Here is a 23,977-nt window from a genome sequence, read left to right on the forward strand (position 1 = left end):
GACGTTAAACAGAGGCGCACTGGAGAAGGGTTGTGTAGCAGTCAGACCGGTCCGGGTAGAAAAAGTGGGTGAAAGGTCCTGCAGACTGCAGTGACAGCAGCAGCTCACAAACTCACTTCTTTGCGGAAAAGCTGAACAGGTGAGGTGTACTAAATTGGTTTTTGGTTCACTGCCGTGTTTCTGCGTTTCTCTTTTGTCAACCAGAGTCACAGTTTTGGTGTTTTTCTTCTTTTTTTCCGTCAGGACCGAAAGTAAAAAAAAATGGCCAAACAGCAGCAGCCGATCAGTCCGCTGAAGAACTTCTTCGCTGGAGGTTTCGGAGGGGTTTGTCTCGTCTTCGCAGGACACCCGCTGGACACCATCAAAGTTAATATTTCTGCTTACAGAACAAACAGCACCCGGCTGCAGTCAGGCAGCAGAAAATAATGGATACTACAGTACTGAGGCATCCCTCATTTCTTTACATTTTACTAAAAACAGTAAAACTTTAAAACTATAGAAGAAAGAATGCTCTGTTCTGAAGCAAAGGCAAATAAATCAGGGAGATTAAAATCTGTTATTAGTGCTAATTTGTGTGCATTAGTGTGCTATTGTCAGTGCAGAGTGTAAACTCGGTTGCAGGCAGACCTTTGACCCATTTTCAGCCAATCACGAGTCCCCCCTGCTGCTCAGATACCTGATCTGAAGGCACCTCAGCTGCACAACCAGTGATCACATCAACAGAGCCACACTGAGACCTCAACCAGGTTAATACATCAGCCAGTGTCAGCCAGCTCGCCGTGGGCTGGTCAAATAAGTTGTTCAGAATTGGTAAAGGTGCATTAGAGGGGATTAAAGTTTCTCCAATGAGCTTTAAAGATTATTGTCTTAACCAACACCTCAGGATCATAACTCTGCAATAAGTAGCTCAAAGGAAACTTCAATAAGTGTGGAACTTTACTGGGAAGTTTAGGCATTATTTTAAGTTGTTTCAGCTCATATTTAGACATATTTTTGTAGTTTTAGATGCTTCAAGTTTCTCTAGGATCCCCTGCTGGTCACAGTTTTTCTTTTTTGTTGTTGTTATTATTAAACATTTAAATTTAGGTGTAAACTTGTGACATCCTGCTGATTTTTTTTTTATGTAATGAATCTCTTTATCCATATGAATATTGATATTTAATATGGACAAATATGAGGTGAATTGTGAGATTTCCAGATTTGAGTCAACTCGATGGTGACAGTAATGATTGGTTTGCAGTCGTCATCCTGCACAAGTTTGTTGAGTTTTCAAATAAAAGATCAAACATTTCGAGGATCAGTTTCAAAGCTTATTAGAAACAGTCGATATAAACTGTACTTAGGATTGCAGTTCTGCATTAAAAAAACAACTTTTTGGCTCATTTGTGTTTGAAACTAAATCTCGTGCTGATTTTTCTTTCTTCTCAGGTGCGTTTACAGACTCAACCCAAACCCAGACCTGGAGAGAAGCTCTTGTATGCTGGAACCATTGATTGTTTTAAGAAGACTTTAGCCAAAGAGGTGAGAGTGCAGACTATCTGAGGTTCTGCCTCCAAATACAGATGTTTTCTCACGCTCTCATGCTTCTCTTAGGGTGTCAGAGGACTCTACAAGGGAATGGCAGCTCCAATAATCGGAGTTACGCCCATGTTTGCCATCTGTTTCTTTGGATTCGGACTGGGCAAGAAACTCCAGCAGAAGTCTCCTGATGATGTCCTTACGTAGGTGATTGATTTGTCACGAGCGATGGATTTGTTCTGTTTGTCGCCTCAGACACTTTGAGGGGGGGGTGAAAGTTCGTCTTTGCGTCAGCTTCTTCTGGTCTCCTGCAGGTATCCACAGCTGTTTGCTGCAGGGATGCTGTCGGGTGTTTTCACCACAGCCATCATGGCGCCTGGCGAGCGCATCAAATGTCTCCTGCAGGTCAGAGGTTCTTTAATCGGGATGCAAGAGTCCATAAATCAGACTTGTGTTCATTTGAATTAAAAAGAGTCAAGTAGAAGACATGTTTCAAGGTAGTAAAACAATGTTTTTTTTGTGTGTGTGTGTGTGTTTTAGATCCAGGCATCAACAGGAGAGGTGAAGTATGCAGGACCCATGGACTGTGTCAAACAGCTGTACAGAGAAGCTGGAATCAGAGGGGTCTACAAAGGCACAGCTCTCACTCTCATGAGAGGTACGCCTTTACTCGGACAGCAGTCCATTTAGTTTCTTTCTTTATTTATCAAACTGATTGTTTTGAGCTGGACACTTAATAAGTCAAAGCAATGAGAAGAACACTAAAACCAGGGTGTTCTGGGGGAATTTTAGTGTGGTTGCAGACACCCCCCTCCCCTGGGAGGGTCCACTCCTGTGGGTGTGGTCCTAAAACGTATTTATGCTTATCTACAAACGCAGACAAAACCAGCTCCCTTTAGTAAACCGAAGCGAGATTTCCTGCTTAGCCAGACCTGTTGAGCTGAAAATCAAGTTTTCAGTGCCACAGAGAAGGACACTTTTGAGCCCAGCTCCATGTCCGCAGTATGGGAGGCTGAACTCTTCTTTGCACAGAGTCTGTGTTGGGAATGACTCTCAGCTACTACCACACTAAATTCTGTAAAACTGGCTCGGTTGTAGCCATTTTTGTGTTTGCTAAGGCTGATTAGCTGTGGCAGCCGTTTTGAATCTGGCTTTTGGTAACAGACAATCAAACACACAGGCAAAAACATTATTACCCTCCTCTGATGAAAGACAACATTTAAAGTTGTTTTAGAGCGAGATTTAACATTAAAAACTTAACAGATTTTATTTTGGGGAAGGCAGGAACTGAGGATATAATGGGCTTAATCTGATTGTTTTATTGGTTTTGAATATTTTCTTATTGTTCATTATCTATTTTCTTATATTTTTTAAGAACTACTCTTTAAAGTTCACTTGCCGAGGCCCTATTTTAAAGAGAAAAAAAAAGACAGTTGATTTTATTGAATCTCGATTGTTTTCAGTGATGTCATCAGCGGGCACTGGCATCGTTAACCATTACGTCTTCAACATGGCCGACGCCCGCTTTAATTACGAGAAGTGAGAACATTGTTGTGGTTTATCATCAGTGCTGATGACCCAGCTGTTCTGCTGGATGTTAAAATTCCTGCTGGTGTCCATCTGGTCACCGTTCAGCTGCGTTATCTGCAGTCAGAGAACTCGGCGCCGCAGACGTGGGTCGTAGAACAGCGCGCTGAGCACACTTTACTGTGGACCTTTGGATCTCTTATCTTTATTTGAGGTTGTGAAGACGGTTGGCTTCCAACCCGGTAAATCAGTTATTGGTCTGGTTGTTGAGTTACTTCAGAGTTTTTAGTCCTTCGTTGGCATCTGTTCCTCCTGTTGGGCGTCATCACAAAGATGGAGTCATATCGCCCATCGCTTTTCATGCCGGAGTTTTAAACTAAAAGCATTTCAGGAACATTTTGCTGTATTTCACTAACAGGACAAACGGGCTGGATGCTAACTTTAGATTATAGAGTTTAAAATAAAAACCATAAGCGATCTGTTAGCACTCAGATTCTGTGTCGTGACTCTCAGCTGTTATAAAGCTAAAATTTAGCTCAATATCTGTAAAACTGACCGAGTTATAATCATTTTTGGGTTGATTATCGATTAGCTGTGGTGACCATCTTGAATCGAGGTAACTCCCAAACTTGATCAGCTGTAGATGTGCATCTATTGAGTGTTTAATTAAAATCCGTCCGGTGGTTCATGAGATATTTTGTGAACAGACACAAGCAAAAAAAAAAAAAACATTATTGCCAGCCTTTCAGCTTTCAGTGACTTGTGACAAAACCAAAAATGCACTGACAAACATGTAATGTTATAAAACAGCCTGTAATAATCCTTTTTATTATTGATGCTTAATGGAGCAAACTTCTTTGTCTTATTTTCCAGATGTTCCAGCCAGTGGGATGTATTTCATGTCTTATGAGTGTCTGAAGAACATCCTCACACCGGCAGGAAAGAGGTGAGTATTTGCTCTTCCTCTCAGTATTTACTCCTCTTTGTTTATCTAAAAATGTAAATAAATAAATTAAGACATAACATTCCTTGAAGGAATGCATATCGCCCACCGCCTCCCACGCCAGAGTTTTAAACTTAAATCGTCTCATGAGAAGAATCTGGTTAAACCTTGTAAATAATGTTTCACTCAGTTTTATCCAATACTGTGAGATCTGTTAGCGCTCAGAGTGTGTTGAGGATGACTCTCAGCTACTACCACACAGACATTTAGCTCAATATCTGGAAATTTCATTAAAATTGGTGCAGTGGTTCCTGAGATATTTTGCTAACATGACAGACAAGTGCACACACACACACACACACACACAGTCATGGCCCTTCCTCCTTTGGCGCTGGGCGGTTTAAAACAACAACAACAAACCCCGCCTCTCCTGAGCAGCTGGACGTGTCGTCTTCTTCCTGCAGCCACAACGAGCTCAGTGTTCCCAGCGTGCTGTTAGCCGGAGGGATCGCCGGCATCTGTAACTGGGCTGTCGCAATTCCACCAGATGTGCTCAAGTCTCGCTTCCAAACAGGTTCGCTTGCACACGAAAACACTGCAACGCTTAAGACTTCATTTCTCTTTACATGAGATTACCTGAGATTAGGATCAACATCTGTTCACTTTTTGTGTCTCTGGTGATTTTTATTTATTTATTTTTTCTGTCGTCTGTGTGAAACACTGAGTCAGCTGCAGCTGGATTCAGTTTCAGGATTCAGGGGTCGGCCGCACCTGAAGTCCGGATTTTCTTTATAGTCTGAGTTCAGGATTTGTTGTTGCACAGTGGGTCGCATCAAATCCTCTAAAGTTTGGTCCTTAAGATGCAGCGGGAGCGATATTGATTTTGTAAGTGAGCCCACTTAAAAAGAAATGAACCGTATTTAGTAAAATGTCTAGCAAAGACACTTGTGGACAGTTTAATGTTTAGTTTGATCACTTTGCGTTTTTACTAAACAAAACCAGCGTTATCAGTGAGTGAATTTATTTCGACGCAGCGCCGCCCGATTCAGTCTCAATCAGCCTTCTTCATCGTCTGAAGCTGAGTCTGATGAAGACGGGGATGAGACAACGGCACACTTATCTCCCCGACGGTGTGACGGCAAACATATCAGGATCTGAGGGCTCGTCCACGAGACGTTTGGTTCTTTGACCCAAAGGAGCTTCGTTCCGTCAGCATCCTGCTGGGGTGTGATTATCTGTGTGAGGCGATAACAGTTAAAGCTTAAAGGGGTTCGTTTTAAACGTGAGGGCAGGGAAACAAACAGTCTGCGTGAAAACGTCGCTGACTGTTTTGTATCTTGGCGTCGGAGTAAAACCCAGAGCTGTTCTGAAACGAAACGATCCTCTTTCTCTCAGCGCCTGAAGGAAAGTATCCCAACGGTTTCCGAGACGTTCTGCGGGAGCTGATCCGGGAGGAGGGCGTCACGTCTCTGTACAAAGGCTTCAACGCCGTCATGCTCCGAGCTTTCCCTGCGAACGCAGTGAGTCACTCGTTCTTCGGCTCCGAAAAAGAAGATTCAGTCAGGAACATGTTGACATATCGCTTTTATTAGTTTTATATATTATTTAGTATTTTTCCAGATGGTTTTAATTTGCTTTTGGGTTAATTTAGAACAGTGCAGTGAGATATTTGTGGGTCAGAAACCTGCTGATTATGATTTAATTTTTATAACTTATGTTTGGTCCTGTTTTAATGGACGATTAATTGAGCTGTTATCTGTGACGGAGAACATTGAGTCATTTAATTTGACTTTAATTTAACCTAAAAGTGAAGTGATCCTCATGTTAGGCAGCATTTATAGCTGTGATCTGCAGCTGAATTGTAAAAACCAACCAGCAGGGGGCAGAAGACACAAATAATGAATGAAGGAGAAGCAGGTTTTGTTTAGTTTTTTAATAAGAAGAGGATTCAGTCTGATCCAGTTTATAGACTATTGCTGTAAAGTTTATGCATTCAAAATAAGAGTCTGCTGATGCTGGACTTTTCTGCAGCTCTGCTCTGAACAAATTTTGTATTTTTTTTTTTTCTCGGTTGTCTTCAGGCGTGTTTCTTAGGATTCGAGCTGGCCATGAAGTTCCTGAACTGGGTAGCCCCGAACCTGTGACGAAGCCTCACACACACCTCGGTGTTGGGTTGAGGGGGGGGGGGATCCCTGGAAAACACACTCGCACGCACAGAATCACCCGAGATGAAGAGTTTTTTTTAGCAGTTCTTCCAACCATGTACTTGATTGTTTGTCGGGGGGAGAGGGTATAATTCACACACAAGAAGACAGCCGAATGTTCTCATTCCTTCAGTTTAATCTTTTTTTGTTGTTTAATTATGTGTTTTTCTTTTTTTTTATTAGAAAAGGAGTGAAGCGAACATGTCGTGCCTTACCTAACTGCGACTGGGGGGTGCGTGTCCGGGAAACGGTGCGTTCGGTTGCTTGGCGCGTGCTGGATTTCTCGGCGCCTTCGTCCGGCGCGTTTACACCCCGTCACACTCTCGTCTGTCTAATGTGAAACTATGAAAGTAGTTTTAATCATCATGTAAAGAACCGATAAAAAGAGATCCATCTTTAGAAAACTAAAACACGTTGTGTCTTTTTGTTTGCATCCGGTGGGGGAAAGCTTTAGCCAGTTTTTACTCGAAAAAGAGGACAAAACAGGGAAAAAATTTAGTTTTTTTCAACTTTTAGCTTTCGTTTTGTAAGAGCTGCACAGAGGATCACCTTTACCTTAAATAATACTTTTAATGAAATCTAAAAAGTCTGTATGCTCAAAGTAAAAGGATTCTGCCTCCAAAACCCTAATATTCCAATCAAGTAGATGATAAAAGTGTCACTTTAGTCACTGAAATATTTTGTATAAAGTAAGAAATTCATCTAGAATTTGATCCACTGGGTGTATTGTGCACAATCAGACATGTAATGGTATAATAAATATTTAGAAACAAAAAAAAGGCCCAAAATCTCAAATTTCAGAGTTTTAATTGACTACATTTTTATTTTTAAGCAAATCGGGGCTCATTTAATGAGATGATTACTTCTTTTCTTGTAGCTCCTCGTAAATCTTTTGGCTTCTTAATGAACGTGAAGCTTTTTTATTTTGTTAATTTAAATCCCACTTTTGAAGAAATGAAAACCGGGCTTCATTTATAGGAATAAATGCTTATTTAGCAGGGAGAAACTGCGTCTCCCTCGGTTTATGGTGACGTAGTTTAACGAGCTGTGGACTAAGATTCATAACGAGCTGTAAACTCCTCAGTTCGTCACTTCACTCTGTAAAAGCAGACCTTTGGATCAGAAGAAACGGGTTCCTGCAGGACTTCAGCTTCTTCTTCACTGACTGGACTGCTCGTTTTCTGGAGGCGTTTCATTTCTTAATCGGGGAGCTCTCTCTGTTCCAACCGAGGAGAGTCCCGAGTTTAAAACCAGCAGCCCCGCCTCTCACCTTCTGTCTTCTCTGTCCAAAACATGGACATTACTGTCCTCACGAGAGTGTCCCCTATCCTCGAGGTGTAGTGGGACAGCTCGGTGTGGTCCAGGGTTTCAGCAAAAGTTGTTTTCACCCCTGTAGAGGTCTGAACTTTTACATCTTCGCTCTACTGGACCTTCAGGGGGGAGGGCAGGGAGAGTGATGTGCATGTGAGTTCAGCTCACACCAACAGAGCAACCAGCTGCCTGTGGAAACAAATCAGTCCCACCAGATTTAGCCTTTTAAGAGACATTTAATGCAGTGAAAATAGTTCTATTCCTCCAGTTTTCAGTAGCTCATATTCAGTCTTATTTTTCTGAGTCAGTTTAGTTGTTTTTTTTTTCTTGTTCTCTGTCAAATTGTGTCATTTTAACAGTTTTAACGAAAAAAAATTAAGGTCGTCATTTTTGTTTGAGCTAAGTTGAGACGTTGAAATAGACACTGGGAAAAAAGGGATTCGATATGGTTTACTGAAATGTGGAGGAGTTGAATTCAAAGGTAAAAGTAACTAAATACAGTTTGTTTCTGCATGAGATCTTTGGTGTTTAAATTTAATGTTTTAAAACTTCCACATCTGGTGAGACGGGGGGAAAAAAAGCTCCTCGAATGAGAAGAGGAATGTTTTCAGAGAAGTCATCTTTTTTCTACAAAGTCTGTTTAGACGACTTTAAATTTTATTTCTTGCAGTTTGTGGAGTTCGGCTTCGGGTCGTCATCTTTCTGTCTGTTCACTCCTGATGCTCGTTTTAGCGTTTTCTACTCTGCCTTTTCAGTTTCCATTTAGGAAAACAAACAAAAAATAATAATTGGACATTTATTCTGGTTTTCATGTTTTCTTTTCCTCACATGTATGCGTCGAGCTGATATACCTCTGTAACAGAAACAGAAGACCTCGTGTGTGAATGAGTCGTTTAAAAGGTTTCATTAAAGGTGAATAACAAAAAAATAAAAGCATCATATTTATATGTAAGGCAAGTTTTTTTCAACAATCATATAAATGTATTAAAGGAGCAGAGTTGGAGATGACCTTGTAGGTTGTTTTTTTTATCTAAATAATGTTCCTTTTATTTACTCTAAAACAACCATTTTGCAGTTAAAATGATCTGTTTCATAGAAATCTATCCGTTCAAAGTATCTTTATGTGTTCATTTGCTGCTGGATAGGAATTATTTCTGAATCAGACTGTTGAGTTTCCTGGATAAACGTTAGAAAGTGGGTTGTTTCTTTGTCAAATCATCAAGTTCTGAGCTGTAATCCACTGGACAGGCTTTAATTACACATGATGTGAACAGTTTGGGTCAATACTTTCCGACAGGCTGTGCTAAATAAAGGGATCGATGAGAGGAGAGTCGATCTGTTCCCTCCTGATGGATCAGTGTGAGTGCCTGCCGATGCCGAGGCAGTTCAGGGTTTTCTCCGGTGAAACTCTCCTGGAAGTTTTCCACCTGAACCTGAGCCATGAGTAACGTGGAGATCCCAGCCGGCTTGAAGGAGCTGCTGCAGGGGTACACGGTGGAGGTGCTCCGTCACAGGCCTCCCGACCTGGCCGAGTTCGCCGTGCAGCATTTCACCCGCGTCCTGGAGAACCAGAAGAACGAGCAGCAAGCCCGGAGTCCCGGCGCCAACCCGTCAGCGACGGGAGGCCCTCCTGAGGCGGCTCCTAACAAGTCTAGGGAAGACGAGGAGGAGGAGGAGAGGGAGACTCCCAGTGAGTATTAGAACATCATGTACCTCAGATGAGGAGGAGGGTAACAAGCAGCTCAAATTCAGAATGACTGTCACGTGTTGACCTTTGACCTTTTGTTTTCTCTTTCAGAGATTACAAGAAAAAGACCTAATCGCAGAACTGCAGGTCAGTAACTGAAAGAGTAAAAGATCATATCCTGGTAGTAATGCAGTCCGATAAGTACTGGTACTTACAGGGTATTTATAGGCTATGTATCTGGTACTTCATGGTACCAAAAGGGAGTCTATCCTGGTACCTACAGCCCACGTACCCTGTAAGTACCTGTATTATGTATTGCTACCGACCTGCTTCCTGAATGTGGCAGCAGCGTTTTCGTTTGTTTGTCCTGCAGTTTGCGCGGAGGCGTATAACCCTGACGACGATGAGGACGACAGCGCCGAGCCTCAGGTCGTTCATCCCAAAACAGACGAGCAGCGTCAACGGCTCCAGGAAGCGTGCAAAGACATCCTGCTGTTCAAAACTCTGGAGAAGGTACGGCCGTTTAAATGAGCTCTGATACGATGCAACGATGGTTTGTAGGTCAAAAATTAAAGCTTGATATTTTTAATGAAAGTGTGATTTCTAAAAAGGGTTTTAAATGTTAAAGAAACACAACTGAAGACACAAAGCTGTGTTTCTCCTCGACTGGTCACTGAATTACACAGATTATAAAGACCGAACTGAGATCGACAGTAAAGATTAGCCCAGGAGCTACAGAATGTGTCAGTGAGGTCACAAGGAAGCCGCCGTCCCGGGAACGATAATGTGGCCATGGCAGGGTCAACAGGAAGGAAGCCGCATCTTTTCAAAAATAAACCTCCCTGCCTCTCTGCAGAGGTCATTTAAAGAAGCTTTGGAGAAATGTAAACCAGACGAACGGCCTTGTCTCATCTCTAAAACACGGCGGCGGGAGTATCATGGTTCGGGGCCTGATTTGCTGCGTCTGGGCCAACATCTTGTGCTCATTATTGGGTTAATGACTTACAAATAAGAACAGATGAGGCTGTCTCTGTTTTTGTTTACTTTTACAATTGTGTTTAGGTCACATTTATGTGGAAAAAAAAAAAACCCTGATTGCTTGACCTGTGTCCTCCAGGAACAGTTCTCCGAGGTTTTGGACGCCATGTTCGAGGTGCTGGTCAAACCTCAGGATCACATCATAGACCAAGGAGACGACGGGGACAATTTCTATGTCATCGACAGGTGAGCGATCCCGTTTATTCTGCCTTATTTGAGATATTTCAACTAGACGAGTGAGGCGGCAAACTGACCTCTCGTCTGGCTGTGACGTCTCAGAGGAGCGTACGACATTTTCGTGGAGAAGGAAGGGGCGCGCGTGTGTGTCGGGAAGTACGACAACAAGGGGAGTTTCGGCGAGCTGGCTCTCATGTACAACACGCCGCGAGCTGCCACGATCGTGGCGACGGGAGAGGGCGCTCTGTGGGGTCTGGTGAGTCTGACGTGACGGCTGCAGCCTTCTTAGCTCCAGCAAAACCTGAAAGATAAAAACAGTGAAGAGTCTCTCTCCACCGTCAGGACCGAGCCACGTTCCACCGGCTGATCGTGAAGAACAACGCGAAGAAGAGGAGGATGTACGAGGCCTTCATAGAGTGCGTCCCGCTCCTCAAGAGTCTGGAGGTTTGTGCCTTTTCTTTTTTCTATTTAGCAAAGCATTGAACCCAGAGATCTGCTTCACGTGTCGTCCTGCTTCACTTCAGCTCTCCGAGAGGATGAAGATCGTCGACGTCCTGGGAGCTCGAACTTACAGCGATGGGGAGCGGATAATAACACAGGTATAGAGTTTTAGATCTGCTGCTTTCTGCTTATTTTCATAGTTATGACTTATTACCGGTCTCTGCTGCTGCAGGGTGAGAAGGCTGACTGCTTCTTCATTGTGGAATCAGGAGAGGTGAAGATACTGATCAGAACCAAAGTAAATACGATAAAAATCGTCCTTTTATCTGCTTTTTAACAAGCAAACAGATGCATAAAGTGAGTCACGTTTCTGTGTGTGTGTGTGTGCTGCAGACAAAGGCGGGTCAGCAGGAAAACACAGAGGTTGAAGTGGCTCGATGCTCCAGAGGTCAGTACTTCGGAGAGCTCGCCCTGGTCACGAATAAACCCCGCGCAGCGTCGGCCTACGCCGTGGGGAGCACCAAGTGTTTGGGTACGTTCGAGACTCGCCGCTGCTGCTGTTACACAAACATGTTGGCTTTCTGCTCCACTTTGTCGCTGACAGACGAGTCATTTCACGGGGGAAATACTCAAACATCGTTTTGATCTTTTTTTAGCATGTATGCGCCAAGCATGGCTGAAAAGTTTCTCGCCAAAATATCGTTGAATATCGAGCACGCGTTGAGGATCACTCTCAGCTACTACCACAGCAAATATCAGATCAGCATCTGGAAAACTGACTGAGCTGGAGCTACTTGTGTGCGTTTTAAAGTCAGCTGGCTGTGGCGGCCATCTTGAATCGGGTTCACTCCAAATGTTAAATTAGCTGCAAGCGTGCACCCAGTGATTACTTCCTGGAAGTTTTATAAAAAATTGTCCAGTGGTTCATGAGATATTTTGCTAACAGACACAAACACGGGCAAAAACTATCAAAGACTACAGCAAACATGACAGAAATAATTTACTATATCTCTGGGATTTAGTCTTTGTTTTGTTTGTAACAAACAAAACACGGTCACTGTTTAGAAGGTGAGGAACAAAAATGTAAGTAGGTAAAATAGTGTTTTTATTAAAAGATGATAAATATATTTTTGTTGCTGATTTGTTTACAGCATTATGGCTGATATTAGTGCTGCATGATGGGTGACAGTCAATACTTTTCCAGCTTTTATACCCGCTTCCTTTGGATGTTCCTGTTATATAAAAGGAACAAATTTAGTTATATAAAATTTTACAAAGTGTGGAGACGTGTTGCCCATCAATTCTTAATTATTTGCTCAGACTTTCAGAAACTTCTCTATTTCTTCAGACAGATTGAGCCACTACAAATAAAAGTGGTTTCATTCGACTCTTATGTTGCATTTGGACCATTTAGATCTAAATTTAGTTTTGTTTTCCCTTTAACAGTGAGACATTTTTATCAGCGTGATCATCTGTATTTAACAGTCAGTAAAAACACAATATGGTGCAAAAATCAATTCGTCTCATCGAGGTCAAAGTCGTCCTGACAAAGCGGACCCGCGGAGCTGTCGGCTTGTTTGTTTGTTGCACAAACAGCTCGTGTTGAGTCAACGTTTGCACGCCTTCAGAAAAACAAGAAGCAGTTTGACCCGGATCCTATACATTATACGACGTTTTGCTCTAAAGTTAGGTGATGAAAAACATTTTTCTCTTGAATCAATCACCGTAGGTTTTCGGTGTTTAAACAGAACTTATGTTCTCCCTTCAGTCATCGATATCCAGGCTTTCGAGCGCTTGCTGGGACCCTGCATGGACATCATGAAGAGGAACATCTCCCAGTACAAGGACCAGCTGGTGGCGCTGTTTGGCTCCAGTGACGATCTGAAACACTAGGATTCGACACAAACCAGCTCATCTAACGAGTTCCCCCCTCTGAAGCCATTAGGAACCGTTCCCTGAACCCTCTGCCACAGATTAGTTCAATCTGAAAACAGATTCTTGCAAATAAAACTTTGATCCAAAATGTTTAGTAAAGAGTACAATGCAACCTCGAGAACAGGTTATATTACCTTTAACGTCGTCCAAGAGACGAGGTAAGATTGGATTTTTAACTGAATTTAAAATGTGTCGTGTTTTTCCTACATAGGCCGTATTTTCATTTTTAATCAAACAAAAACAACTCATTTCTGCGTTGCTGGGGTGCTTCAGTCAAAGAGAGCCATTGTTAATGTTATATAATAATAAATAGTTTATCAAAATATCTATTTCTTTCAAAGTTTTGTAAGAACATACAGCACCATAAATCAAACACCATAAAGCAAACAAAACAGGATGAGCTAACAGTCTTAAACAGACACTTTCTTGTAAATCAGAATCCTGGTTGAATTAAAGTAGATTTTTTTTTTTTTTGCAATCAGCAAAAGGCAGCCACTGGGATCTTTTAGAAACTCCTCACCTTATTTAAATCCTTCTGTCATAAAAACTAAACCACCGTATTCCTTCAATTCAAACTTTAAAAAACATGTCACAAAAATAAAGGATCGTATTAAATCTTCATGTTTTCTGTAGTTTTATTTGTTACAAAATATGAAGTGCCATCAGCAGACTCCACGTCGAGTCTGCCAACCTTCTTGTGTTACAAGTATTTACACCCCCCCCCCACAAAAACCCCCCCAAAAAAATTAAGGATCCGTCTAAAGTTCCTCCCAATCTGCGTTCTGGTGTCCCAGAGTTAAAGTCTCTGTCCAAGTTCCACTGAGGTTTAAATATTTAAAATATTTACAAAGTCCTGTACTCACAGACTCCCACCCCGTCTCTCTGAGGCTGGTTGGATGCCGCGCTGCTTCAGTAGTGTCAGAAAACGAGCAGAGTCGGTGGAATTAAAGGAGCTGTTAAATGAACGTGGTCCTCAACAGGCTGGCCGCAGATTTACAAGTTGATTCTTCCTCCTCTAAAGAAAACCCAAGGGAGGAAGTCTGTACATAATTATTTAAAAATACAGGCTGAAATGTAAATGTCCTCTCAGCCACTGAAGTGCAATGGCTTCTATGATTCTCCTGTGAAGAAATGAAAATGGCAATTTAAAAAAAAAAAAAAGGCCACCCAGAAATGTCACTAATTCTTGTTTTAACATCCTGATTTTTTTTTTTCTCTTCTTTTCTTCAGAGCGTCTCCGAATACGAGAATAAAACGTCAATAAATAGAAATACAGCAGAGAAATGGTCAAGTAAGACTCATTCTGGTTTGTTCCATCCCTGAGTTCTTTGGAGAAGGACAAATACACCAGACAGGAGTGACGAAAGAAAAAAAGGCTGATGTTTTTAAAAAAAAAATGTTCATAGGATAGATCCTATACATTCCCAATTATATCCAGGAAAATATATTTTTATATATTCCTCTGTTTTCCTGAGGCTGGTGGGTGAGAGTGTCCGACGGCGGCGCCCAGCAGTGACGGTTACACAGAGGTGATGACAATCATGAGGTGTGGCGAGATGCTGGAGATCCGGTTTAAAAGGTCGGGGGCGAGCTGCGACAGGTGGCTCTCGGAAAACTCGCACGGCGGGAAAATCTGAAGCACATAGGCGGGCTGGGAAAAAACAAAAACCAACATCAGCTGCACGTATCCACGAGTTCTCACCAGCTCTGAGACAGTAATAAGATCGATTATGTCTATAATAACTATTATCTTTCTAATTTTAAATTTATAAAATTACATCTCCTGTGACAGACTGATCAACGCAGCGTGAATATTTGAACTTTGAATTCACAGATTCCTTTAAATTTTGACTTATTTTTACATTCCTCATTATTACACACTGCTTCTACATTAAATGTCTCATCCGTGAGACAGTTTTAAACTCATAATAATCCAGGTTTAGAACCACAGCAAACATCGGCTCAGTATCTGTAAAAACGACTGAGGTAACCAGCTGTAGCTCTACACCTGCTGATCATTCCCTGAAAGCTTCTTTAAAACCTGTAAAGTGGTTTATGAGATATTTCGCTGACAGTGGCGGACAATAAAAAGCAAAAGGTACGCTGTGGAAGTGATTGTTTTGTTTACAGCCCACCCAGAACCGCCGATGTAGCTCCCTGCTGTTTCTGGGTTCATGTCAAATCTACAAGTACTTGTATGCAACTAAATAAATAAATAAAAGCAAAGCCAACTTTGGCTCTTACTCAATATTTACTGCTGTATGAAGGCATGGGCAGGTTTATCTGCTGCACTTCATTCACGTCAGAATAGAAAACTCCTTTTAAAACAGACTTTTTTTTTTAAACATGTTGCAAATCTGTCAGAGCAGATCTGTGGTCAGATGTTTCATTTTCATTATGTGATGTATCTTTAACTTTTAAAAGGTATATTTTAAAGTGCTTTTTCATATATCACTGTTTGATTTTAGGACATCTGGTTGTACTTTATTGTATTTTGAACTTTTTTGGGGACAAGTTTTAAAAGATATTATCTATACGCACCGTTACATAAACTGGCTCTAAGTTTTTAGTTTATCTGTGTGAATATTACTGTATCTACGCCGATGAACTATACCAAATTATTAAAGGCTTTTGTTACAGGGTTTATAAAATTCAGCTTGGCTAAAATACTGGCACAACCAGACTTCCTCAAAAGCAAAAACTAGCCAAAGAAAAAAATATATATTTTAAATCAATCCAAACAATAAAATCTTTACAAAAGGAGTCCTGTCTCACCTGATTGGAACCTGGATTGGGGATGTTGATGATACCAGCTGCCAACTTTTTCTGCAAGTAGCTGATAAACGCAGCCTTCAGAGCTTGAGTTTGGTTTATGACATCATCTTGATCTCGTCCACAAGGCAATGCAAGGAGAAGACAATAATCACTGTCCCCCTGAAGAAGAAGAAGAAAAAAAAAAGGTTTATTTAAACTCAGACTGAATCCAATTGAACAGAAAACTACTTTGTAGAACTAAGACAAAAAGACATACTGTCATTCTTCGGGCTACGCTCTCCAGCTGTGAAGCCTCGAGTCTCATTCTCTGGACGATCCGAAGCAGAGCGCCTCCTTCCTGCAGAGGCAGCGACCTGTGAGCCAGAGCTTTGTTCCCACAGACAAAATGCAACTGGACTGCTGCCGTGTCGTTCTTCAGCGCCAGAAGGCCTTGCCACACAATAGGGTGTTTCTAGATCCAACCCAGAAAAAAAAACAAGGAAAAGACAGCTGTGTCAGACAAAGAAAGTTCTTGTTCAGACCAACAAGTCTGAACACAGTTAAACTGTTATGATGGGTTCTGTCTTACCGTGAGCAACTGCACCATATTAACGGGCTGCGTCATCTTGCCATCTGGTTTCGTCTGGAGGTCTGCACCCTACAGGGTCAAGACAATGTTGTGAGTTTCACTGGCATGTGCACGCATTTATTTACACAGATCAGCCATTACAATACAACCACTTCGGGGTGAATCTGTTTGTTCGTGATAAAACTTGTAACTGCAGCTTACTTACCATGGATGGTGTGACATTCAGTGGTGGCTGGTTATGGCCAACGGTAGCCTCCGGTATTTTAGAATGGATACGGTTTGAGTAAATCCCAGAGTACTCCGGGAATGATCCGCCTGGTCCTGGTGGTATTAGTTGAACTCTCTGGGGAGAGGCCATTGCTGGACCAGATTGCCTGACCCCCATCATCCCATCCTTTGGAAGAGGGGAGTGCGGCCTCTTTGCCTCCAACGACTTTGTTATATCCTTTTCCGTTACACCTTTTGGCAAAATGTGTGCTCTTGGAGATAGGGATGGGGTTAGACTTTCTTGAATATGCCCAGGGTGGGGGTCTGTGGTCAAGCGCTCCCCCTGCTGGTGCCTGAGCACACGCATGTCTCTCTGAACCATGTACGTTTCCAGAGGAACGCTACTCCTCAAAGGCCCACGAGGATCTGACGGCAGAGAGGCAGGTGGTCTTCCCGTTTGATGCAAGTGCCTGGATTCGTCCTGCTCCCCCTCGTGGCTCCTTAAAGAACCAGGATTTACTTTGAGAACCTTGTCTCGGACAGCAGGCTGGGGTGGGGAAGACCGTGGCTGCATAGAACCGGACCAGGGAGAGGCGAGCGAGTCTCCGTGCATCCCGTAGCTCATCACAGATAAAGGCGGAGTGTTGACCCTAACATCTCCTTGGACGAGGTGTCCCACTGGAATTGGCTGGGAAACACAATGAGGAGACATCCGTCCTAATCCTCCAGGCACGCTGTGAGGTGGCATGATAACGGACTGCTCTGGATGATGCACGCCAGTTATAAACTGTTGCATGGCGGGATGGCCAGAGGATAACATTACAGGGATACCCTTTGGTGAAGAGGAACCTATGGGCGAGGACACCTTAGTGAACTGAGAGTGTGGATGGCCAGACTTGCGTGGGGATCGTGGTTCTTGTTTCGCGCCAAGGTGCGAACCAGTTCTGTCACCAGCTGATGTGACAAAACCTACATGATTCCCAGGTGGAGAGGGCAAATGGGGGCTTATTGCAGGACTTACAGCGGAAGTCCAAGATGGTTTTGCTCCATCTGTACTAAGTGAATCCGCGCTATCAATTTTCTTTTGATGCTTTAATTGCATGTAGTCTTGATGATAATTTATTACTTGCTGGTTACCCTGCGTGAGGCGCTTCACTACTCCTTGAGGACCGGACTGGTAGGCAGAATCCATCTTCTCCAAACCACTGCTTTCATGTTTAATAGAAGACAGGGCTGACTGGGGCTTACCAGAATGCCCATGATCTGTCTGTGATGAAGGCCCCTTTTGAAGTCCTGACTGAGAATGACCATAAATGTCCTGTTTAATCTGAGGCATGGACACTAACTGCTGAGATTCCATGTCACCTGCTGTTGCTTGTGGGATTTGACTAATCTTGGCGCTAATCCTCTGGGGTCCCTCTGTTTTCTGGCCCGAGTGGCTCAATACTACCACTCCTTCCGACGTATTTACTCTAAGACCGGAGCAAGACCCAGTGCTGAGAGCAGGGCTTTCAACGATGAAGCGTGGAGCACTTGCCCCTTCGTCAGATGTCCCGTGATATGACCCAGCATCATCTTTGCTTGGCCTGTAGGCTGTTTTGGGTAGAGCCATGTCTATACAGGGGTTTCCAATGTTTACATTTACCTTTTCCTCAGGCTCAGGAGGGTTGCAAACACGACTGATAACAGAAGTTCCAGTAGACGCAATAACAGAGATCACAGATTTTGTCTCAGAGGAGGTCAGTGACGCTGAAGGACGAACAACAGGCGGCGCTGAATAAGTCGGCATTTTGCTTTCAGGGTGTGGCGACTTGTTTGGAGCAACAGCTGCGAGTTGAGTGCTGCTTTCAGATGGGTTCTGATCTCGAAGGTTGAGCGGATTACTAGGAATTGAAAGATTGCCTTGGAGGGAACCGGGTTTAGTTTTCATTAGAATCTGTCTCAAGTCACTTGTGCCTTGATCAGTATTCATTTTTTCGGAGTCCGAGGATGTTGGCTGGCTTTCCTTGGTTGCCAACAGCATGACATGCGGAGAAGACGCACCTGTATCTTTAGCCTGCTGGCGCCATTCGGGAGGAGAGAGAGGAGCTCTGTTTGTTTGAATGGGTCTGATATTTGGTTTGTTTGAGGCCAGAGCAGAGGAGATGCTGTCAGGCGGCAACTGCTGAGGCTTTGGGAATATTGGACTCTTAGCCTGAGGGTACAAAGGCTTCAGGGGTTGTTTCTGCTCTTCCAAAGATGGCACCGACTCTGTAGCAGCTGGAAGCTCAGCCTCCGGCTTCCAAGTAGTAGAGGTAATAACTGCAGCAGCTGCTGCCGATGGAGGCATCTCAGACACGGTCTTTGAATCTGAAACGGTATTCTCAGCTAAAGGCATAGCCAGTTCCTCACTTAGGGTTTGTTCTTCTTTTGGATCTTTTTTTACTTGCTTTGGAGCTTTAGAGCGTTTGGGTGTTTTTGGCCTTCCCTTGTTGTCCTTTTTGGGTGCGTTGGAGAAGGCAGGTTCCTCTTGTTTAGCACAAGTATTTGCCCCAGCTTCTTTTACCTTGACAGGCTGAATTAAATCTTGCATTTCAGGTTCGGAGCATTCATCAGTCTGTATTGGAGGTGCTTGGGGAAGAGCCACACTTGCATCTTCAGCAGTTATTGAGTCAATAGCAGCCATCAGTTCTGTCTCACTGGCTGGATTAGAAGGTTTTTCTTCCTCTGTGTCACTTTTTGCATCTGCAGGGAGGACAGGTGGAGTCGGTGGTTCTGCTGGAAAAGTCGGATCAGTAAGTTTGGCGATGTTCTCCACCGCCTGCTCCAATTCTCGCTCCTGTGAGATTACGCTTTTCGAGGTTTCAGTCTCCTTCGTATCTTTCTCGTCATCAGGACACCCTTTGTTAGCATTTAGGTTCTTTGAAACGGCATCATTCAGGTCTCCAGGTCTGATCTTTTTTGGTGTGTCGTCTTGGTTCCCAAGTTCGTCGTCACCTAACTGAAGAAGATCTTTGACCTCTGTGACATTTAGCCGGATTTTAAGGTTCTTGAGCAGAGGAGACTTTGGAGTCCTGCTTGGCTTGATTTTCCCTCTAACAATCTGGTCTTTCTCTGACGTGGATTTCTCATCAACAAGACAATCCGTCTGTTTCCCATTTGATTTTTCCTCACTGATTTTTTCATGTAGAACATCTTTATCTTTGCCCAGTTCTATGCCCTGTTTAACTTTTTCATCTTTTTTTGAGTTGTCATTTTTCACTGACAAATCTTTGCTCAAACTCGACGGATCTACCAAAGTACGTGGATCAGTAAAATGGATTTCTTGTGTCTCATCAGCTGTCTCAGTTTTGTCTACTTTTCTTGTTGATCCAGATCCTGCAGCTGAGAGAAACTGATTTAACGAACCTTTTGCGACTTGAGGAATTGGTTTTCCTTTGGTAACTTTTGGAATTCGTTCACCACTTTCAGATTCATTTGAATCTGTGTCTTTGTTGTCTGATTTTAATTTTTCTGCCTTGGCAGTTGAACTTTCTTCCCCTAGTCTGCGCTTCTTAGGACGGCCCCGTTTTGCTGTAGGGGTGGGGGGTGGAGGTTCTTGTTCAGTACTGTGCTGCACTGCATCTTTCTCTGTACCTCGCTTTCGTGCAGAGCGCGGTGACTCTGTTATGTCCTTTCGAGGAAGAACCGATGCCTCATCATCAACTGGGGTGGCATACACTGATTTTACATTTCTTCGTCTTGCTCTACCTAATGGTATGCTCGGCTCCAAGATGTCATGATCTGATCCATGAATCGGTGACTTGCTTGTAGACTTTGCTTCAGCTCTTGGAGATGAGCCGCGTTTCAGCTTCTCTTTGTCAATGCGCTCACTCTTGCGCGTTGCCTGTTTCTCAGAAACTGTGGCCGACATTACAGGTACTTGAGCGACCTGAGCAGGGGATTGTTTGCCCTTTTTAGTTTTAATTTCTTTTGCTTTATTCTCTTTCTGAGAAGTCGCCATCTCTTCGTTTGCGTCATCGTTAACAGGTACATGGTCTTTACTGACTTGAAGTTTCTTCTCTTCATCAGGCTCTACTGCGATTTCACAGGGTGAATAAGTTTCTTTCTTGGTTACATCCATCTCTTCAACAAAACAAGGATGTGCTGGACTACTAGCTACAGGCTCCTCTGGTTGAGTTGTCTCAGGACCAAGTTCTGGTTCTGACTTACTGACAAAGTCTTCTTTAGGTTCAGGTTGGCATGTTTCTTCTTTAACTGGAGATTTCACGTCTTCAGCAATAGTATCCAGTTTTTCTACGGTTGGAGACAGTTTAGGTCTATTCAGTGAATAGTTGGGTTCAGAGACTGCTATCGGTGCATATTCTGACCTCACTGTAGTCTCAGTTGGTGAATGGTTCATGGGTTCAGCTTCACTTTGCTTTACCTCCTTTATTTCTTCTTTTATTAAAGCAACGGGTGAACACACATCAGGGGCTGGATTTAGTGTCGCAGATTTCTCATCTGATGGAGGCACGTCTTTGTTCACAGACGTGGCGAAAGTATTAGGTGCGAGTCTTTGTTCAGGAATCGCTTCTTCAGCTGGAATGGTGGGTTTATTTTCTGCCTCTGTGATAGATTCTGCTGTGCTGGGAGACTGTATAGTTTGTTGTTCTGGATCAGGTGTCTTCTCCTCTTTCTTTTCATCTGTGTTTGTGGCGTCTCCTTTGTCCTCCTGCATCTGCTGAGTTTTGTTTTTCTGTTGTTGTAGTTGAGTGAATTCCAAAAATCGGCTGTGGAAAAGAACAACGGGCCCGGTTTCAAGTTCGCCATCGGTCCCTTGCTGACTAGCTTGTTGATTTAGCATATGCTCAAGTTCTTTGTGTTTGCGTTCAAGGAGCTGAAGTCGTCTGGAGTCCAGCTCAAACACAGCACTGTGAAGAAAGCGCGAGGCAAACAGTTCCCTGCGTTCATGCTCCTCAGGCTTAGGCTCTTCTTTTCTGTCATCAAGTTTGTCTTCAGATCCACTTCTTATCTTTTTCTTGTACCAAGAAGGTGTCGGTCTTGGTGTTGATTCGACTTTCTCTGTATCTTTCCTGCTGCGAAAATTTACAAAGTGAGAATCATAATCCAAAAACGACCAGTTATCTTCTCGAGAAGACGAGAGAGATTTCGCCCGTTCTAGCAGAGCCTTGGTATCAGGAGTGATATTCTGGTCAAACGCAATAGAGTAGAATTTGTTTCTTTCCAGGTGGGCAAGTTTGGGATCGGAAAACCTGTCAGGTCTAGGCCGTTCAGAAAGAGGAATAGATGTGGAGGGCATTGGAGAGTGAGGTTTGACCTCTCCGTCGTCTTCAGAGTCTGACCGTACTTCCCCGGGCTCCAAATCATGCCATATGCCAAAGTCCAAACGCTTGCGATTTTGAAGGTTCTTATTTAGATTTCTAGAAAAGCTCATGTCGGGTAGCAAGTCTTGTTTACCTCTGCTCTCCCATCTCTTTTGCTGCTCTTCTTCAACACTATTTAAAGGAGTGATTGCCTTAGTCACCTGTGTGTTATGTGTTCTTTTGACAAACAGCTCAAGCTCTGGGTGAATTTTCTCATCATTTCGACCCAACTCCTTTTGAGAAGCATCTATAAAGTCTTCCTCTGCATGCTGAGCAAAGAGCTGGTGTCCCGGAGAGGGCGTGCTCGTCCACTCAGGATCTTTGCTTTGTCTTCTGTAGAAACGCTCTCTCTTCATTCCACACTCCGTGTCAAACTGGTCGGACTTTTTTGGCTTGTGAGATGGGAAATTGTCCGTGACATCCTCGGGTGGTTTACCGACTTCATGCACAAGGCTGCGATGTTCCAAGTCTTCAGCCTCGTTTCTCTGGGAAGTTTCCGATTTCTCAAGTTTGTCAGACTCGCGCTGCTGCTGCTTCTGCAGGTGTAGGCGTCTATTTTGTTCCATCTGTTTACGGTAACTCTGAGAGAGGTCGATGTCAACGTGGTCTTCCTTGGTCTTGGTGAGTTTATTAGTTTCTGAGTTCTGATTAGGTTTTATTGCAGCATGGTGGTCTTGTTCTCTTGCACTGCTTTGATCTGAACTTCCCTCTTGTGAGACCCTTCTGGATGAAGTACTTCCTGGATGTCGTTTTGACTCCAGTGAGTCTAAGGATCCTTCAAATTTCTCCCTTTGCCCTCTAATGTCCTCTTGACCATCTTTTTGATTGCCACCTTTATCAGTTTTGAGTCGGGCATCTCTTCGCTGTGGTTCTTTGTGTTTGTCAGCACCAAGTTCAGAAGACTGATTATCACTTCCTCTTCCTTCTTCCTCTTCGTGTTTGCTTCTCTTTATTGGTGCAGTCTTTCCACCAGTTTCGGCAAATCGCCTTTTTCTTGCAGCAAGGCGTTCTAAATCCACTGTTGAATCTTTCCCATCGTTTCCGGTATCAGACTTGGAGTGTTTTTTGGGTCGAGCTTTTCCATCCAACTCTGAATTATCACATTTATTCGATTCAGATTTTTCACTTTTCACAGAGTCTTGGTGAGCAGCTGTCAACTGGTTTCCAGACAGATTGTCGCTTTCACTCTTACATTTCTGTCTCTCGGGAGCATCTTGGTCTGATCCCTTTCCTTTTCCAGACACTCCATCAAATCCAGTCCCAAGCTCTATCTCCGGTAGAGAATTAGAAGGGGACTGACCTTTTGCTTTTCTTGATTTACCCTTGTCAGCTTTGTCTTTGTCAGCTTTATCTTTCCGTTTTGGACGTTTGGTTTTTTCAGTTCCCGCCACACGATCCGGTTGAGTGCTTTTCTCACTTTTTGACGTAAGTTCTTGCAGGGTCTTATCAGCTTTGTCAAAATGTGGAGGTGACAATGAGCTCACACTGCCACTTCTTTCAGAAGACTGGCTGTAAACTCGTCGTTCTGCGTCTCGGGGAGCACGCTCAGATGGGGATGTTGATACTGTGGGAGTGATGGCTCGCCTGGGATGAGATGGGCTCCACCTGCTGCGATCGGCTTCAAAACGCTCCCGCTCTCTCTCTCGTTCTCTTTGTATATACGTGTATTTTCTGATGTCTTGCTCAAAGGGGTCTCTGTAGTCCCTGTAGTCTCTCGGGTCCTCGTGATAACGTGGGTCAAAGTGATCCCCCTGATAATGTTCCAGTTCAGGAAAGCGCTCTCTGCTGCGCGCAGCATAGTCTCGTCGAGCCTCCTCTTGGTAGAGTCCAGGGGTTCGTATGTTCTCATAGTAAGCTCTCTCTGCAGTAAATTCATGATAGGGAGGTCTGCGATCCTCTCTAAAAAGAAAATGGAGAGAAACAAAGGAGAAAATTCATGATATCTATAAACGCAGTTTACCACATAACAAATGTAAAAGGTAACTACATCTATAGAAAAAATAAAGACTGTAAATGTTACCATATTTAATGAAACTTAAATGCAATCACAGAAGATAAATAAATACTTAGCATTTCTAACAGGACTGCGTACCTCACACCACCTTTCATGCCAGTGTTTTAAACTAAGATCATCTTTCAATGAGTTACTTAGTCATTTGGTTGGATTTTAGCTGAATATTTGCAAAATTGACTGAGTTATAGCCAATTTACTTTGCTATGGCAGCCATCTTGAATTGTTAATCAGCTGTGGATGTACATACATCAAATGATTACTTTGAGAGTTTCATTAAAATCTGTCCA

At 43.3% G+C, this 23,977-nt stretch overlaps 2 protein-coding genes across 5 annotated transcripts in view; one reads left to right on the forward strand and one right to left on the reverse strand.

Moving 5' to 3' along the window:
- LOC108235703 (mitochondrial carnitine/acylcarnitine carrier protein) lies at positions 1-13,942 on the forward strand. Of its 3 annotated transcripts, XM_017415859.3 has the most exons (18): positions 1-139; positions 244-366; positions 1,429-1,521; positions 1,594-1,721; positions 1,833-1,923; positions 2,059-2,176; positions 3,919-3,991; positions 8,667-8,669; positions 8,949-9,193; positions 9,302-9,337; positions 9,564-9,703; positions 10,308-10,414; positions 10,508-10,661; positions 10,748-10,849; positions 10,930-11,004; positions 11,079-11,144; positions 11,240-11,378; positions 12,615-13,942. In XM_017415859.3, exons 2-18 carry the CDS (start codon positions 262-264, stop codon positions 12,737-12,739), a joined length of 1,800 nt encoding a protein of 599 aa, XP_017271348.1. In that variant the 5' UTR covers positions 1-139; positions 244-261; the 3' UTR covers positions 12,740-13,942. The 3 variants fall into 3 exon arrangements, with proteins under 3 accessions (XP_017271348.1, XP_017271347.1, XP_037831270.1); XM_037975342.1 differs by lacking the exons at positions 1-139; positions 244-366; positions 1,429-1,521; ... (3 more) ...; positions 3,919-3,991; positions 8,667-8,669 and adding an exon at positions 6,141-8,415 and having other exon boundaries at positions 8,801-9,193; XM_017415858.3 differs by lacking the exons at positions 8,667-8,669; positions 8,949-9,193; positions 9,302-9,337; ... (6 more) ...; positions 11,240-11,378; positions 12,615-13,942 and adding exons at positions 4,453-4,562; positions 5,384-5,508; positions 6,070-8,506 and having other exon boundaries at positions 2-139.
- The window catches only part of si:ch1073-335m2.2 (msx2-interacting protein), an 18,136-nt gene continuing 7,355 nt past the window's right edge, over positions 13,197-23,977 (reverse strand). For both annotated transcript variants that reach the window (XM_017415856.3, XM_017415855.3), the window contains exons 11-15: positions 16,330-23,575; positions 16,125-16,193; positions 15,813-16,007; positions 15,557-15,715; positions 13,197-14,432 (exon numbers count right to left, since the gene is read on the reverse strand). In XM_017415856.3, coding sequence (XP_017271345.1) covers positions 14,301-14,432; positions 15,557-15,715; positions 15,813-16,007; positions 16,125-16,193; positions 16,330-23,575 — 7,801 coding nt within the window. In that variant the 3' untranslated portion in view covers positions 13,197-14,300. The remainder of the gene's footprint in view (positions 14,433-15,556; positions 15,716-15,812; positions 16,008-16,124; positions 16,194-16,329; positions 23,576-23,977) is intronic.

The sequence above is a fragment of the Kryptolebias marmoratus genome, linkage group LG4, assembly GCF_001649575.2.
Source record: "Kryptolebias marmoratus isolate JLee-2015 linkage group LG4, ASM164957v2, whole genome shotgun sequence".
Classification (NCBI taxonomy): Eukaryota; Metazoa; Chordata; class Actinopteri; order Cyprinodontiformes; family Rivulidae; genus Kryptolebias; species Kryptolebias marmoratus.